This window comes from Nerophis ophidion, linkage group LG21, assembly GCF_033978795.1.
Source record: "Nerophis ophidion isolate RoL-2023_Sa linkage group LG21, RoL_Noph_v1.0, whole genome shotgun sequence".
In the NCBI taxonomy this organism is placed as follows: Eukaryota; Metazoa; Chordata; class Actinopteri; order Syngnathiformes; family Syngnathidae; genus Nerophis; species Nerophis ophidion.
The window spans coordinates 15,286,971-15,304,813 of record NC_084631.1 but is presented as its reverse complement, the minus strand read 5'-3'; the positions used below and the strand labels follow the sequence as shown (position 1 = coordinate 15,304,813).

Here is a 17,843-nt window from a genome sequence, read left to right as displayed (position 1 = left end):
TCATTAACTAACAACGTTTTAGGAAACAATGATCTTATGTTTAAAAAACCTATATTATAGGTAGTGGGCTGTTTTAGGGAGTTTTTGATCAAATTATCCGTAGTAGCAATATTAATAATGTTGTGTTTATTATGCCCGGTGCATTTAGTATAGTTACGACCATATCTAGGAATTGATACGACAGGAATTTTCCGATTGTTTGATTGTTGCTTTGATAAACTACACGCATCATGGTTAGCCACCTCAGTAACGGGGATTTTCCGATTGTTTGTTTGTTGCTTTGATAAACTGCACGCATCATAGTTAGCCACCTCAGTAACGGGGATTTTCCGATTGTTTGTTTGTTGCTTTGATAAACTGCACGCATCATAGTTAGCCACCTCAGTAAAACACATGTCCAACTCTGAAACACTCAAAGCAGAAAAAACTTGTTCTAATTTAACTGACTCCTTACCCAGACCAGTAGTCTCGCATTTTCCATCTAAATCCGTCTTCGGGATGGAGGAAAGTGGTGTTCTGTGGGGATTAGCCTTCTGCTTTGTTTTTAGCCCCGCTCGGCATCCGCGTTTCTGATCACACCGCTGGCGTCTGCTCCGTAGACGGCCCCCGCTGCTACTAGACTCCCCTGCTTCACAGGCCGCTGGATGTAGCCGCCGATGTATTCCCATGCTAGTTAGCAAGTCTAGCACGCAAGTGTCTATCGGTCCAAAACGGCCCCATGTGTCCACATCCAGAAGTGTCTGGCGGTCGTACGTGATCACGGAGTGACCACGATGTGAGCCAGCCATAAAGTTTGTGGAATTGTCCGGTATTTCTGCCAAATGTTCCATCTTTAGCAGCAGCTCCGCAATGTTGCAGCCCGTTCGGGCGCCGCCATCTTGGAATATTATGCATTTTAACTTGCAAATAAACGCTACATAAGTCAGCTAACAATACAGCCATTGAGAGTAGCTCTATTTTGCCTATAAAGTACTCTAAAAAACATTTGAAAATCCTCCATCAAAGTTTTATATACACACTGTAACTAATAACAGGCACATTCCTAATAACATGTAATATTTACATTTTCTTCTCATTTTAAGCATGCGGTGGCGTATTAATTTCACAAACATGTCACATCGTTCACTTTTCCCTTCAACAAAAAACACAAAGCATCGTGAAGTGAATTACAAACCCCGTTTCAATAGGAGTTGGGAAATTGTGTTAGATAATAAATATAAACGGAATACAATGATTTGCAAATCCTTTTCAACCCATATTCAATTGAATGCACTACAAAGACTAGATATTTGATGTTCAAACTCAAAAAATAGTTTTTTTTTAATATAATAATTAACTTAGAATTTCGTGGCTGCAACACGCACCAAAGTGGTTGGGAAAGGGCATGTTAACCACTGTGTCACATCACCTTTTCTTTTAACAACACTCAATAAACGTTTGGGAACTGATGAAACTAATTGTTGAAGCTTTGAAAGTGGAATTCTTTACCATTCTTGTTTTATGTAGAGCTTAAGTCGTTCAACAGTCCGGGGTCTTGTTGTTGTATTGTACGCTTCATAATGTGCCACACATTTTCGATTGGGAGACAGGTCTGGACTGCAGGCGGGCCAGGAAATTACCTGCAGTCTTTTACTACGAAGCCACGCTGTTGTAAAACGTGGCTTGGCATTGTTTTGCTGAAATAAGCAGGGGCGTTCATGATAACGTTGCTTGGATGACAACATATGTTGCTCAAAAACCTATAAGGACCATTCAGCATTAATAGTGCATTCTCAGATGTGTAAGTTACCCATGCCTTAGGCACTAAGACACCCCCATACCATCACTGATGCTGGCTTTTGAACTTTGCGCCTATACCAATCCGGACTCTTATGGAAACGGGGTTTGTATATTTGATGTAGTGACTTAAAGCGCTTTTACATAGTGAAACCCAATATCTAAGTTACATTTAAAGGGGAACATTATCACAATTTCAAAAGGGTTAAAAACAATAAAAATCAGTTCCCAGTGGCTGGTTGTATTTTTTGAAGTTTTTTTCAAAATTGTACACCTCCCGGAATATCCCTAAATAAAGCTTTAAAGTGCCTTATTTTCGCTGTCTTCGAAACCACTATGCATTTCCCTGTGACGTCATACAGGGCTGCCAATACAAACAACATGGCGGTTACCACAGCAAGATATAGCGACATTAGCTCGGATTCAGACTCGGATTTCAGCGGCTTAAGCGATTCAACAGATTACGCATGTATTGAAACAGATGGTCGGAGTATGGAGGCAGATAGCGTAAACGAAATTGAAGAAGAAATTTAAGCTATTGAGCTATTCGGGCATAGCGTGGGTGTACCTAATGAAGTGACCCATAGCATGGCTGCCTTATTAGCATCGCCGGTAGAATGTGCGGACCAAACGATCAGGAATTCCGCATCTTGTGACACTGGAGCAACTTAAATCCGTCGATTGGTAAGTGTTTGTTTTGCATTAAATGTGGGTATTTAGTTTCAAATGTACATACAGCTAGCGTAAATAGCATGTTAGCATCGATTAGCGTAGCATGTTAGCATCGATTAGCTGGCAGTCATGCCGTGACCAAATATGTCTGATTAGCACATAAGTCAACAACATCAACAAAACTCACCTCTGTGATTTAGTTGACTTAATCGTTGCAAATGCATCTGCAGGTTATCCATACATCTCTGTGCCATGTCTGTCTTAGCATCGCTGGTCAAATGTTAAGACACTTTGGTACATTCAATGGGGGTCTGGCGGCAGACACTTTCTCATCTTCGGGCCAGTGCTGCAACTTGAATCCCTCCCTGTTAGTGTTGTTACACCCTCCGACAACACACCGACGAGGCATGATGTCTCCAAGGTTCCAAAAAATAGTCGAAAAAACGGAAAATAACAGAGCTGAGACCCGGTGTTTGTAATGTGAAAATTAATATGGCGGGTGTGTTACCTCGGTGACGTCACGTTCCGACGTCATCACTAAAAGACCGATAATCAGAAAGGCGTTTAATTTGCCAAAATGCACTTGTTTAGAGTTCGGAAATCGGTTAGAAAAATACATGGTCTTTTTTCTGCAACATCAAGGTATATATTGACGCTTGCATAGGTTTGGTGATAATGTTCCCCTTTAAACCAGTGTGGGTGGCATTGGGAGCAGGTAGGTAAAGTGTCTTGCCCAAGGACACAACGGCAGTGACTAGGATGGCAGAAGCGGGGATCGAACCTGGAACCCTCAAGTTGCTGACATGGCCACTCTACCAAACGAGCTACACCGCCCCACAATAGCAATACTTAGCACTTAGTGCTGAACAAGATATACAAATTTTGAACATAATACAACATTCACTTAGGGCCTAATATACTAAGATCCAAATACCATGCGCTAATCAGCGTGTGCAATATAAAAAATAATGTGCAATATTTGTGGCCGTGTTGCGCGTTTTTTACCCATGCTGCAGACCGCCTTATTCAAAAGAGGATTTTGCGTGTACTATACTGGGCATCACCACGGTGACACTTTCATTTCCTGCACAATAATATTTTATAGTGACATGTACTATTGTTTACACTGACGGGCAGTGCATTTCCCACCCATGCCTTCAGCAATGTCTTACTTACTTTTATAAAAATACCTCTCAAAATACCATAATTTATATCGCCGCATGATTACGGCTTGAAAAATAGTATACAGAAACACACTTGCGAACTACTGTCCATTGAATCACCTCAATTTGTCACTAGTGTACAAAACTGGCTATTTTTTGGAGCATTTAAAAATCAATAAACCCGCATCGGACGTGGTACCGTCATAACTAAAATAATTGTAAAAAACATATTTAATGTGAAAAAATGTACTTAAACTCACATTTCACCGCCGAAAAGCTTAACTATAGTTTCCGGGTTGGCCGATCTCGTTTCACAAGATTTAGTTTCTCTTTAAATATTCTTCTTTAAAATGGCCTTGCAAATATATATCTGCCACATAATCAACATTTTGCTCTGCTACTTTGTTGGTTAACAAAGTGAGTGCCGCTGATTTCTCCGCTGACCGGGTATGGCAATCTACAATGTAAATAGTCATGAAAATAAAGAAAACACATTGAATGACGAGGTGTGTCCAAACTTTTGGCCTGTACTGTACATTAACAATATTGATAATACTTGGTTAATATTCAGGTCGGAAGATGTGAATGATGTATTGTTTGCGTTTCTTTCAGAGGGCTTTATAGTACAATCCTATCATCAATCAATGTTTATTTATATAGCCCTAAATAACAAATGTCTCAAAGGACTGTACAAACCACTACGACTACGACATCCTCGGAAGAACCCACATAAGGGCAAGGAAAACTCACACCCAGTGGGCAAGGAGAATTCACACCCAGTGGGACGCCAGTGACAATGATGACTATTAGAACCTTGGAAAGGACCTCAAATGTGGGCACCCTCTAGGGGACCGAAAGCAATGGATGTCGAGCGGGTCTAACATGATACTGTGAAAGTTCAATCCATAGTGGCTCCAACACAGCCGCGAGAGTTCAGTTCAAAGCGGATCCAAGACAGCAGCGAGAGTCCCGTCCACAGCAAACCATCCCAAGCGGAGTCGGATCAGCATCGTAGAGATGTCCCCAACCGATACACAGGCGAGCGGTCCATCCTGGGTCCCGACTCTGGACAGCCAGTACTTCATCCATGGTCATCGGACCGGACCCCCTCCACAAGGGAGGGCGGGACAGAGGAGAAAAAGAAAAGAAGCGGCAGATCAACTGGTCTAAAAAAAGGGGTCTATTTAAAGGCTAGAGTATACAAATGAGTTTTAAGGTGAGACTGAAATGCTTCTACTGAGGTAGCATCTCGAACTGTTACCGGGAGGGCATTCCAGAGTACTGGAGCCCGAACGGAAAACGCTTTATAGCCCGCAGACTTTTTTTGGGCTTTAGGAATCACTAATAAGCCGGAGTCTTTTGAACGCAGATTTCTTGCCGGGACATATGGTACAATACAATCGGCAAGACAGGATGTAGCTAGACTGTGTAGTATTTTATACGTAAGTAGTAAAACCTTAAAGTCACATCTTAAGTGCACAGGAAGCCAGTGCAGGTGAGCCAGTACAGGAGTAATGTGATCAAACTTTCTTGTTCTTGTCAAAAGTCTAGCAGCCGCATTTTGTACCAACTGTAATCGTTTAATGCTAGACATGGGGAGACACGAAAATAATACGTTGCAGTAATCGAGACGAGACGCATTAGCTGCGATGTTCGCATATGCGACATATTTTAAGACCTGAAATGCATTATAAAAACAAAATTGTTCTTGTCTTACATAAGCATTGTGAATGATAGGTAAACTTCCGCAAATAAGTGCAGTTCCTCTTTTATGTATCCTCCTGAGCATTTACGAAACAATTAAACCATTAACGTGGACCCCGACTTAAACAAGTTGAAAAACTTCTTAGAGTGTTACCATTTAGTGGTTAATCGTACGGAATATGTACTGTACTCTGCAATCTACTAACACAAGTGTCACTCGATAATAACAAATAAGACCGACCTACAAAATGGAAGTAGTTGGGCGACACTGCAAAGAGCCTCTGACTGTCCAGACCAAACATGATGATGAAGTAGAAACCCAAGGATCCCCACACAAAGATGTGGTTGATGATGGTCCAGTAGGCTGTGTCAAGCGCGACCTATAAAAAAAAACCCACACACTGCATGGTTAACCCACCGTGGAAGAATCAAATATAGCCTCCTGACAGCTGCACGGAAATGTCACGCCGTTCTGGATTACCTGTACACTGACAACAATGACCAGGGCTGTCGCCGTGGTGACGGCAAAGGTCTGGTAGTCGGCGAGGGGCTGTCCGCTGCTCTGCGTGGCGCTGGACATGGTGGCGTAAGAGACAAAAAACAGCACCATTGATGTGTAGAAACCGTGGGCGACACAGATTAGGAACTCTTTCTTGTTGAAGAGCAGGTTGAGTTGGCCAGGCTCATAGAGTTTTGGAAACTGGAGACTCTTTTGATCAGAAATGTCCTGAAATACAAGAGGATGCAAAACAAAACGACACACAATTTAGGACCAGCGAAGTGAGGGTGAAATGATAAAAAAATGGATATCAATATTCAGTCCAACCATCCATTTTCTACCGCATGTCCCATTTGGAGTGGCAGGGGGTGCCGGAGCCTATCCCAGATGCACTCATCGCAGGGCCAACACAGATAGACTGACAACATTCATACATTAGTGTTGCCACTCAACTTTGTCAGAGGTATTTGTTGTTGAACCCCAAGATGCAGAGAAGGAGGCAGGCATAGAATATGAAAACACGTTTTAATTGAAACTAAACAAGAACAAACAAAAAACACGCATGTGGGCGGAATAACAAACTAAGGGAGCTAGCACTGGAAGCTAGAAAACAAAAAGAAACTTTAGCATGGAAGCTAGTGGATAGCAAACAGAAAAACTGGAAACAACTAATGGCTAACAAGAACAGCTTACCGCTACGACAACCAGGACAAAATGTAGCATGACAGGTAATAGCTGAAAAGAATCACATCGTCACGACAAGAGCAACATGTGGCAATGACAAGTCCAAATGACAATACAATGATCCAGCCCTGACTCGAGGAACAAAGCAGGTAAAATAGGAGCTGGCCGATTGACATCAGGTGTGACCAGATGCCAATCAGCCGCAGCTGAGTGAAAACAGGACACAGGGAGACAAACAAGGAGCTGAACCAAAATAAGAGCACTAAACAGGAACTAAGGACAGGAAATACTAAACACAGGGAAAACAGACAAATGCAGAGGAAAAAACTAAAACATAGACAAACTGTCAGGGGAAAGCCTGACAAACGTATTCCCAGGTGCATGTTTTTGGAGGTGGGAGTCAAGTGAATTATATATTTCTATAGCACTTTTCTCTACTGACTCAAAGCGCTTTACCTAGAGAAACCCATTATCTAAGTCAGTGTTTTTCAACCTTTTATGAGCCAAGGCACATATTTGTCATTGAAAAAATCCCGAGGCACATCGCAAGCAGAAACTATAAAAAAACGAAACTCAGTAGTCGATATTGATAGTAAAAAGTCGTTCTCACAATTGTTGTGTCAAAACAGGGGCTATAATGTGCTTTGTTTTCCCGGAATGCAAACGAAGGTGACGGGGCATGGCGTGAAAGAAAATACATATTTTAATTTATCTATATAAAAAAAGTGCAAACTAAAGGCGCGCACAAGGCGGAGAGCAAACTTGGCTAAAACAACAAAAATTACCACAAAGGCAAAACTATGGATATGAAACAAAAGACTCACTAAACGTGACATGACTAAACAAAACGTACTTGGAAGGAAATGAGCAGAGCGATACATAACCAGAGTGAACAGAGTATGGAGCAACAACAAAGAGCCAGGCCGACTACCTGGCAACTACAAGCTCAAATAATAGGGACATGATTAACACAGGTGTGTGAGTCCTAAACAAATCAGGTGTGTGAGTCCAAATGAGTACAGGTGAACTAATCGGTCGTCATGGTGACAAAACAATGGAGCGTAAACAGGAACAAAAAGAGTCTTCAACCAACAGAACATAACTAAAGAAAACGTGACCACAAAACATGACATAATTGATATTGATTTAAAGCATAACCAAGCATGCATCACTATAGCTCTTGTCTCAAAGTAGGTGTACTGTCACCGCCTGTTACATCATGCCATGACTTACTTTTTTGGTGTTTAGTGTTTTAGTCCTTGTCCTGCGCTCCTATTTTGGTGTTATTTTTGGTGTTTTTTTCTTACAAGCCGAGCCCACCCTCTGATTGTAGCACTATTCTTAAAATTCATTGAATGAGGCGTATTTTTCTTTCTGTTTTGTCAGCATGTTACCAACATAAAGGGCATGATCTACTTAAAGTTTGCGTGTATTAAAACGCATGCAAACTTGATAGCGCACGGATAGCTGATCTACTTAGCACGTACGCTAAGAATGGAGCCTTTTAAATGAGAAAAACAGACAGAAAATATACTGATTATCAAAACACCCACAATATATAATATTAACACATTTCTTACATAAACTGTAAATAAAATGAAAATACAGCTCCACCACTTTAGTCATAATTCTTGCGTTTAAGAAAACTTCCTTGTGACTTTATCTCCATACTTCTTAAGTTTCTTTCAGATTGTCAAGACCGCCACAAGTGGTGAAAAAGAGTATTACAGTTGCGTACCGCTATTGCCAATACGGACCACATCTGAGAAACAGATATTTTTTTGGTGGCCCTCTCAGGGACAATTGCCCTATGGTTAAAAAAAACAATGGGGATAGGTTGATTGGCAACACTAAATGGTCCCTAGTGTGTGAATGTGAGCGTGAATGTTGTCTGTCTATCTGTGTTGGCCCTGCGATGAGGTGGCGACTTGTCCAGGGTGTACCCCGCCTTCTGCCCGATTGTAGCTGAGATAGGCGCCAGCGCCCCCCGCGACCCCGGAAGGGAATAAGCGGTAGAAAATGGATGGATGGATGGATGGTTAGAAAGTACTTAAGGCTACAAATACCATAGCTGTGAGAAAAGAGGCCATCGCTTTGCAAAGACATACGAAGGGCAGAGAATTCTCTGTCTGTGTGTGTAATAATATCTGGACTCATAGAAATGTTAAAAAATACTTTTTTGTCTATTCGGCAATATTATTTTATATTTTTACAACTGTTGGAGGACTTGAGGGACTGATTAAAACAAATTCAATTGATTCATTTTGGTGTTTGTTTATGTTTTTTAAGGGTGTTCGTTTTTTTCATATTGGACAAAAAAGGCACAGTATTATTATTACTATTATTATCATTATTATTATTATTATTATTATTATTATTATTATTATTATTGCAATAGGCCTCTAGATCATTCCAGACATACAGTCACAACACAAGTGCCTCCATAAGAGTGCACCTTTGGTGTACTAAAAAATAGATTCTGTTCTGTAGATCACACTTCTCTTTTGGCCCAAAAAGGCGGTACACATTGTATTTGTGTGCTGCATATTCCACAACATAACGAAACAGTTAGGGCTGTTGGAGCGTATGATGCCATAAATGTTGAGCGTCTCAATGGGAATAGTATATGGCATATGTAAAAACCTCATAAAAAATGTTTCCGAGGCATTCAATTGGTTGCAACTGGACTGTTTAGTTTGTCTTTGAAGACGTTTCACCTCTCATCCAAGTCCGCTTCATCAGTTCATGGTCATTGTGGAAGACTTCTCTTTAGCAGGACTAAATCAAGGCTGCAGCAGTTGTCAGGTGATAGAAATATTTTTTATTTTTCTTGCTCTTTCGTGCAATCTTCTGCTCCGTCTAGCTTGTCTTTGCCGTCAGTGCTCACTCCCCTCCCCCTCATGGTCTCCGACGCTGCTAATAAAGAGACAGGTGATTAGATAACTCGTTCCAGCTGAGAAATCTCCTCACCTGTTGTTGCTTCACAGCCAGCTCCTGTGCATGCCCTGCCCACAGGGGACGCGTGGACCACGCCCCTCCCGCATGCCTTCACCGCCAGTTTCAGGCTGGGCAGCCGTCCGGCCGTGTCCACCCCCCTCCTCCCGGAGAGGGGCGAGAGAGGAAGTCGGCCACGGCCATTTGCGTACCCGGCCAGTGGACCACTCGGAAGTTGAAGGGTTGCAACGCAAGGTACCACCGGGTGATCCGTGCGTTGGCAACCTTCATACGGTGGAGCAACTGGAGTGACTTGTGTTCCGAGCAGAGACTGAAGGCGCGCCCCAACAGGTAGTACCGGCAACGAAAGCCCACCGGATGGCGAGACACTCTCTCTCCACCATATTGTACCTCGTCTCCCGGTCCGAAAGTTTTTTGCTGATGTACAGGATAGGGCCGTTGGCGCCTTCCAACCGCTGGGACAGCACCACCCCCAGTCCCCGCTCTGACGCGTCCGCCCGCGTATAGAAAGGGATGGCGAAGTCAGGCATGCGCAGCACCGGCTCCTCGCAGAGTGCTGATTTTACCTTTTCAAACACCCGCTGGCACTGCTCCATCCACTGGACCAGTTCTGGCGCACCCTTTTGGGTGAGGTCAGTTAGTGGGCTGGTCAGGTCTGTGAACCGGGGAATAAATCGCCGGTAGTACCCTGCCAAAACCAAAAACTGCCTCACCTCTCTTGGGGGGTGGACAGGCTGCGATCGCCGCCGTCTTGACGACCTGCAGTTGTACCTGGCCCCCCACCAAGTGGTACCCCAGATACTGTACCTCCCTCAACAAACCACACACTTCGCCGGGTTGGCGGTGATCACCGCCCGCCTCAAGGACTCGAGCACTGCCTCCACCCGCCGCACTTGATCTTCCCAGCTGCTACTCTGGATGATAAAATTATCCAGGTAGGCAGCCTCATATGCAGCATGGGGTCGCAGCACCCGGTCCATGAGGTGCTGGAACATGGCAGGCGCATCGAACAAACCAAACGGGAGTGTCATGAACTGGTATAAACCTTCTGGAGTGGAGGAGGCCGTTTTTTCCCGGTACACTGGTGATAAGGGAATCTGCCAGTAGCCCTTGGTTAAATCCAGTGTCGTGAAAAAACAAGCCGATCCAGGAGCTCTTCGACCCGAGGCATTGGGTACGCGACAAAACGTGACACTTCATTCACCTTGCGGTAATCCACACAGAAGTGCACAGATCGATCCATCTTCCCTACCAGAACGATAGGGCTGCACCACGCACTGTGGGATTCTTCTATTACCCCCAACTCCAGCATGGTTTTTTAATTCTTCCCGAACTGCTTTGCGTTTGTGCTCGGGGAGCCTCTATGGCCGAGACCGCACCGTAACCCCCCGGGCTCGTCTCAATATGATGTCGGATGAGATCCGTGAGCCCGGGCCTTGAGGAGAACACATTCGAGTATAGCGCCACTGTAACTCAGCAACCTCCGCTCTCTGTGCCAATGTGAGCTGGTCGCCACAGGGGAGAGATGGGGAAGAGGCGGAGCGCGGGATCTGCGGCCCCAAATCCTCTTCCTCCCTCACTACCATCAACATGGAAACAGGCTCCTCCTCCCTCCATGCTTTCAGTAGGTTCAAATGGTAGATTTGTGTGCCTCCACCTCGGTCCGAGCGCCGAACCTTGTAGTCCACATCATTCACTTGCTGTGTGACCTCAAAAGTTCCTTGCCACTTTGCTAGTAATTTCGAGCTGGAGGTTGGGAGTAGTACAAGTACTTTTTCTCCCAGTGAAAATGTTCTAAGCTGGGTCCCCCTGTTATACATGCGCTGCTGCCATTGCTGGGCGCGGAGCAAATTTTCACGTGACAAGTGCCCCACCGTGTGGAGTTTTGCTTGCATGTCCATGACATATTGAATTTAATTTTTACTGCGGATTGAACCCTCCTCCCAGCTTTCTTTAATTAGGTCCAGTATGCCGCGTGGCCTCCTGCCGTATAATAACTCAATCCCCAATAACCCATACAGTTCCTTTAACGTGCGTGACACAAAGGACGTGCCTTGATCTGTCAGAATCTCTTTCGGGATTCCGACTCTGGAGATGACCTGAAACAGAGCTTGCGCTACACTCTTTGCAGAAGATGGAGTGCAGAGGCACTGCTTCGGGATAGCGCATTGCATAATCCATCAGGACTAACACAAAGCGATATCCCCATGTGCTCGAGTGAAATGATCCGATGAGGTCCATTCCAATTCTGTCGAATGGGACCTCCATGAGTGCAACGGTGCCTTCGGGATGGCCGCTGGATTCACCAGCTGGCTGTCCAGGCAGGCAGCACACCACCGGCGCACGTTTGCACGGATGCCTGGCCATTAGAAACGGACCATGACCCGATTGAGTGTTTTGTCGTATCCCATGTGGCCAGACATGGGACTGCATTGCCCCGCCTGGAAAACCTTTTCCCGGCGGGGTTTTGGCACCAACAACTGGGTCGATTCCTCGCCAGTTTGAGTGTACCGCTCACTTTCTACAACGTATCCCTAATAATCACAAAGTGGGGGAATACTCGCGTTTTCCCCGGGAGCACCAGTTGACCATCAATGTAATCCACCTGGTACCAGGCCGCGCGCAGAGTTTCATCACGGGACTGCTCAAGGGGAAAATCCTCCGTGGGTTGCCAATGGGCGGCCTGGGGGGCTTTCCGCGAAGCCCCCGCCGGTTCACATTCGGCAGTGGCGGATGAACCTGCGTCGCCACTGAGGACTGCGCGGTTTGTCCCCTGTCCCACAGTCTGTGAACGCATCCCCACACATTGTTTTACTAGATGGCTAAACCCCGGCCAATTTGTCCCTAAAACTATTGGGTGCATAAGGTGCGCACTTACGGCAACCTTAACTCTATGCTTTTGGCCCTTATGCCAGATTTCTACTGGCACCATAGGATACGAGTGTATATCCCCATGAATACTCCTAATTTCTAACCGTGTCGCCTGCCTCAACACCTCGGGTCGAACCAGGTTTTGGTGGATCATGGACTGCCAACAGCCCGAATCCACCATTGCCCGGTGTGTACTCCCTTGTGCCCTTACCGGGACGCAGTACGTCTCTCCCGGATCGGAGGAGGGTGCTGGAGGGCCTGCAACCCGTTTCACCTGTCCCACCTTCATTAGGGAGCACTCCCGCCTCACGTGACCAGGTTGCCCACACCTTTAACACACCTGCCCTGAAGCCCGAGGTGCCGTCTGCGGGGGAAGTCCCCTCTCAGCAGAGGAATGATTATATCCCCGTAACCCCCCCTGTGATGATACTGGTGGTGGGAGTTTCTGTCGCCTGGTGGGCATGACCGGTGCGGGAACCTGCTCGTGGGTCGGGGTTGCCTCCGCCGGTCGGGGACGTGGCTCTGATGGTGCCGCTCCCTCGGTTTGTGTGAGTCGTCTGCGCGGGGCTGGAGTGGGTCTGTTGGTCGGCCTTGGGGTCACCTCCTCTCCTCGCGCCTCTCAATAAACCGCCAGGTGGTCCTCCGCCAGGGTTACCGCCTCTGACGGGTCCCGTGGCCAGGGGTATCGCACCCACGCCGAGGTTCGTGCTGGGATAGACTCCAAGAATTGTTCCAGGAGGACTAGCTCGAACATTGGACTGTCCGCCTCCCTGGGTTTGAGCCACCTGGTCGCCGCGTCTCGGAGTTACCGTACAAGAGCGAAAGGCCGGTCCTCCGGTCCCAACCGCAGGCGCAGAACCAGCGCCGGTGGTCTTCGGCGGTGCTGCCGATCTGGTCCAGTATCGCTCTTTTCAGGTGTTGGAACTGTAACCGGGTGGCCGCCGGCAGGCTAAGCGCCGCCGGCTGCGCCTCCCCCGCCAGGAGTGGCAGCAATTTTACCCCCCACTCTTCTTGAGACCAGCCACACGCTCCGGCTGTGGCCTCAAAAATGTCCAGATATGCCTGGGGGTCCTCGGGCCTCCATCATGCGCTGCATGGAGACAGCTGCTCCGGCGCTTGGTAACCCTACCGCCCTGTTCATCAGTGTCTGCAGGATCTGAGTCTGTTGCTGGCTTGCTGCTGACACTTCTGTCAGCACTCTTCCGAGTGCCTCCAGAGGAGCTGGAGCTGACATTCTTTTTGGTTCGCTGGTTGGGCGCCAATTGTGGAAATACTTCTCTTTAGCAGGACTAAATCAAGGCTGCAGCAGTTGTCAGGTGATAAAATCTTTTCTATTTTCTTGCTTTTTCGTGCAATCTTTTTCTTCTGCTCCGTCTCGCTCGTCTTTGCCGTCAGTGCTCACTCCCCTACCCCTCATGGTCTCCAACGCTGCTAATAAAGAGACAGGCGATTAGCTAACTCGTTCCAGCTGAGAAATTTCCTCACCTGTCGTTGCTTCACAGCCGGCTCCTGCGCATGCCCTGCCCACAGGGGACGCGTGGACCACGCCCCTCCCACAGTCAAAGACTTAGATTGGTCAGCTCTAGTCTAGCGGTTGGTGCCAAAACTCCAAATATTTATACTATGACATCAGGAGGGTGTGCCTGGGCAAGAATGTTTTTCCGTCCTATTGTCATACTTGCTAACCCTCCCGAATTTTCCGGTAGACTCCCGAATTTCGGTGCCTCTCCCGAAAATCTCCCTGGACAACCATTCTCACAAATTTCTCCATATTTCCAGCCGGACCTGTGTGACGACAGTATGCTGTCACGTCCGCTTTTCATCCATACAAACAGTGTGCCGGACCAGTCACGTTATAACATCTACGGCTTTTGGAGCTCAGTGCACAACTGCACACATAACAAGAAGGAGACTATTATATATGTCTCTGTTATCCATAGGTTTATCTATAACACATAAATTAGGCCGGAACGGAGCTATTTCTCAGCATGTGTTTATTCCAGTGGGCACGTTAATACACTGACAAACAACATCCGGATTCTCATCATGCATTGCTTCAAAACTAATGTCCAAAAACATAACAGAGACGAAGCGTAAGAACGAAGGAGAGCCATGGCGACGACAAGTAAGAAGAAGAAGTACGCTTGCAAGTTCCATAATGATTGGAAACAAGAATTTCAGTTCAACCAGGACAACTCAAAGGGGAAGGGATATGCTAGGGAGACATGGACGATTCCAGACTCTAGTGCATTTGATGAAGGAAACCCGCAATCCAACTATCGAGGCCAACGACAGACGTTGAAGAGTAATTTCCCCTTGATTGCATTAAGGTATCGTGCGGCAGATTGACCACTACCAGTCCAAAATAGTTGGAATCAACCACGTTAGCATTTCATACGGAATGAAATGCTAACGTGGTTGATTCCATATGGAATGGAACTGATGAAACCTACCTGGACGAGAGGCCAAAGGTCTTCTAAAACAAACCACAGTCTTAGTAGATCACACACAATGTGTCCACTAATAGTACACGCAACTTTATAGTTTGCACACGCTGTATAGCACTTGTAAACAAAGTCAAACACATGTTTTTGAGTTTAAAAAAAAACAAAAAACAAGGGTATTGAGAATTGACGGTTTTTGTTACCTACAGTGAATCATTCTCTTTTTTTTTTTCCTTACTTAAAAATTCTAAATGAGTCAATGTCTTACTAAAAAAAAAGAAACTTGGATTTATATTGCGCTTTTCTAGACACTCGAAGCGCTCACAGAGAAGTGGGACTCAACATTCATTCACACCTGGTGGTGGTAAGCTACATCAGTAGCCACAGCTGCTCTGGGGTAGACTGACGGAAATCTTCAGTGTTGGGACTAACGCGTTACAAAGTAACGCGTTACTTTAACGTCGTTATTTTTGGTGGTAACTAGTAGTCTAACGCGTTATTTTTTATATTCAGTAACTCAGTTACCGTTACTACATGATGCGTAACTGTGTTATTTTATGTTATCTTTTTATATAGTTCAGCTAGGAATTTCAGAAGATCTGAGTGTGTTTTATTGGACAGCTGGGGTGTGGTCTTTTTGATTATTCCTGTGTCACAAGGAAGAGAAGAGGCGCGCTGTGTGTGTGTGTGTTTGGGGGGGTGGGGGGGGGATGTCTGTGTTTACTAACAAGACATCATTTCGGAGCCAAAGACGGAGATGTTCTCTCTACTTTTCTGGGGTCGAGCACAAAGAAAAGAACATTTTAGTTAAGTGTAAGTTGTGTCTTGGATCAAGGATCCTATCTACTGCCCAAAACAGCAATTTAAATCTGCTGAAACAGTTACAAAAGCAACATGCTTCGATAAAGCTAGTTAAGAGAGACACAGACTCTGATGCCACTTCTCTGCCACCTCCACCTAAGGATTTTAACGGAGGGACTGCTACGAGGACAACATTGACAGAGTCATTGCAGCGTATGTGCTAGAAGACATGCAGGCTATTTCTACAGTGGAGTCACCTGCTTTCAGGCAGCTAATTAGAATGATAGCGGGCGTCAAACCCCAAATGGCACAAAAACTTTTTCCAAGTTCCTGGACACAGTGGACAGTGAGTACATAAAAATGGAAAGCAAGCTAAAGAAGAGACTCCAAACTCGGCCTCTGCTCATCATTCAGCACTGTAGGTACACACACTCTGTCAATTCTCTTATCTACTCTTTCATTCTTGACTTCTAGAGTGTTTGATTATCACATCACTCCAAATGTACAGACTATAAAGTTCACAAACAAAGAGGGATCCTATGTGGCCAGGCTAATCTTTACATTTCTTTAAACAAAAACTGGGGAAATGCTTAGAGTGTTCTGGGCTTCAGTACAGTGTTGATCTCCTGAAGACATGATTTTATTTCACAATTCCTTGAGAGAAAAAAAACGCCTCGTTAGGGGTGTGTTTATGTGTGCTGTATATAGTGACATGACTTATAATCATGTCATGTGTGCCTTCCTTGAGTGAAGACAGGTTTACAGCTATGTTGTTACATGTATTGACATGTTATTATGCGGTTTGCTACTAATGTGTGTTATGTTGCAGCTATTTAAAATAGTTTTGTCAATTTGTTCTGGCCCAAAATAAATTGGCCCTTTGAAACATATCTTTGTCTTTGTGTGTTGAATGTAGACCACATTGCTTAGCAGAGTCCAAGTTGATCAACAGATTGTATTATTCTCCAATGCAATAACATTACTGAAATGAAGACGAAAAGGGCATTATTCGGAGCCCTACATTAAAAAAAAAAAAAAAAAAGTAACTAAATAGTTACTTTTCACAGTAATGAATTATTTGTTGGTGTAAGTAACTGAACTAGTAACTAAGTAACTTTTGAAATAAATTAACTAGTAACTGTAACTAGTTGCTGGTTTTCAGTAACCAACCCAACACTGCTAACCTCGAACCTCAGCTCACGTCACTGGTCAGGGCATACAAACACTTTTAATAACAATCAAACCTGGTCAAATACACCCATTGCCAGCACAGGGAGAGACGTGTAGACAATGTTGAAGAGTGTGATGAAGAACTGATCGTACACCGTCTACACGAAAACAGAAAAGGGAAAATGATTGTACCAATGATGACTTGGTAGGCACCATGGACGTTCTTCCCTGACCTCACCTGCGCAGAGAAGCCACACAAAAAGGCAAACCAGAAGTGCACCATGGTGAAGGCAAAGTTCTTGTAGAAAAAGTAATACAGGAAGCGACACATGCGTATGTAGGACCATCGGCCGTGCACCAGCAAGAGACGCTGCAGAAAGCGGAACTGGGAGAAGGAGTAGTCGCTGGCCAGCACGGCCTGGATGCCCTCCTGACCCGAGATGCCAACACCAATATGAGCAGCTGGAGGTGGAAACAGAAAAAATTATCAAAATATATTTTTTCTTTGTAACATCAACTAATTCTAAACATATGTACGGATAAACGGATTAATACATACAAAAATATCTACTCGTTCAATCATGCAAGCATGCATCATTTTCAAGCAGAAGTAAAGCTTCAAGTGCATTATATTTGGACCACAGAAGGGTAAAAAGAGTTTTAACGGTCCGACAAAGGGATGGGAATCGATGACCGGTTCAAACCATTCGCCATTTTGTCAAGTGGTTCTGTTAACGGTTCTTCCGGGTGAGTATCACCTGATGATGATGAGATCTTTTATCAGTCTGTTGTGGCCAGTGCCCTGTACTTTGCAGTGGTTTGTTGGGGGAGCAGCACCAGCAAAAGGGACCTAAACCGGATTAACAAACTGATCCGGAAAGCCGGCCAAACTGTTGGCACGCACTTGGAGGCGTTTGTGTCAGTAAAGGACAGGAGAGCACTGGACAAACTGCTCGCCATCAAGGACAATCCTGCCCACCCACTCCACCAGACAGTTGAAGGACAGCGGAGTTCATAATCCAACAGACTCCTTCAGCTTTGTTCCCATAGTGTTCGATTCAAAAACTCCTTCATTACGCTCACTCGCCATACAGCAGAAGATAA

General features: G+C 45.2%; 1 protein-coding gene across 1 annotated transcript in view; it reads right to left on the bottom strand.

The window, feature by feature from the left end:
• atp8b2 (ATPase phospholipid transporting 8B2) overlaps positions 1–17,843 on the bottom strand; it is a 110,096-nt gene that overhangs the window by 17,341 nt on the left and 74,912 nt on the right. Inside the window, exons 23-26 of the mRNA XM_061882845.1 lie at positions 16,978–17,201; positions 16,814–16,897; positions 5,797–6,042; positions 5,557–5,695 (exon numbers count right to left, since the gene is read on the bottom strand). Of these exons, the coding sequence (XP_061738829.1) occupies positions 5,557–5,695; positions 5,797–6,042; positions 16,814–16,897; positions 16,978–17,201 (693 nt within the window). The remainder of the gene's footprint in view (positions 1–5,556; positions 5,696–5,796; positions 6,043–16,813; positions 16,898–16,977; positions 17,202–17,843) is intronic.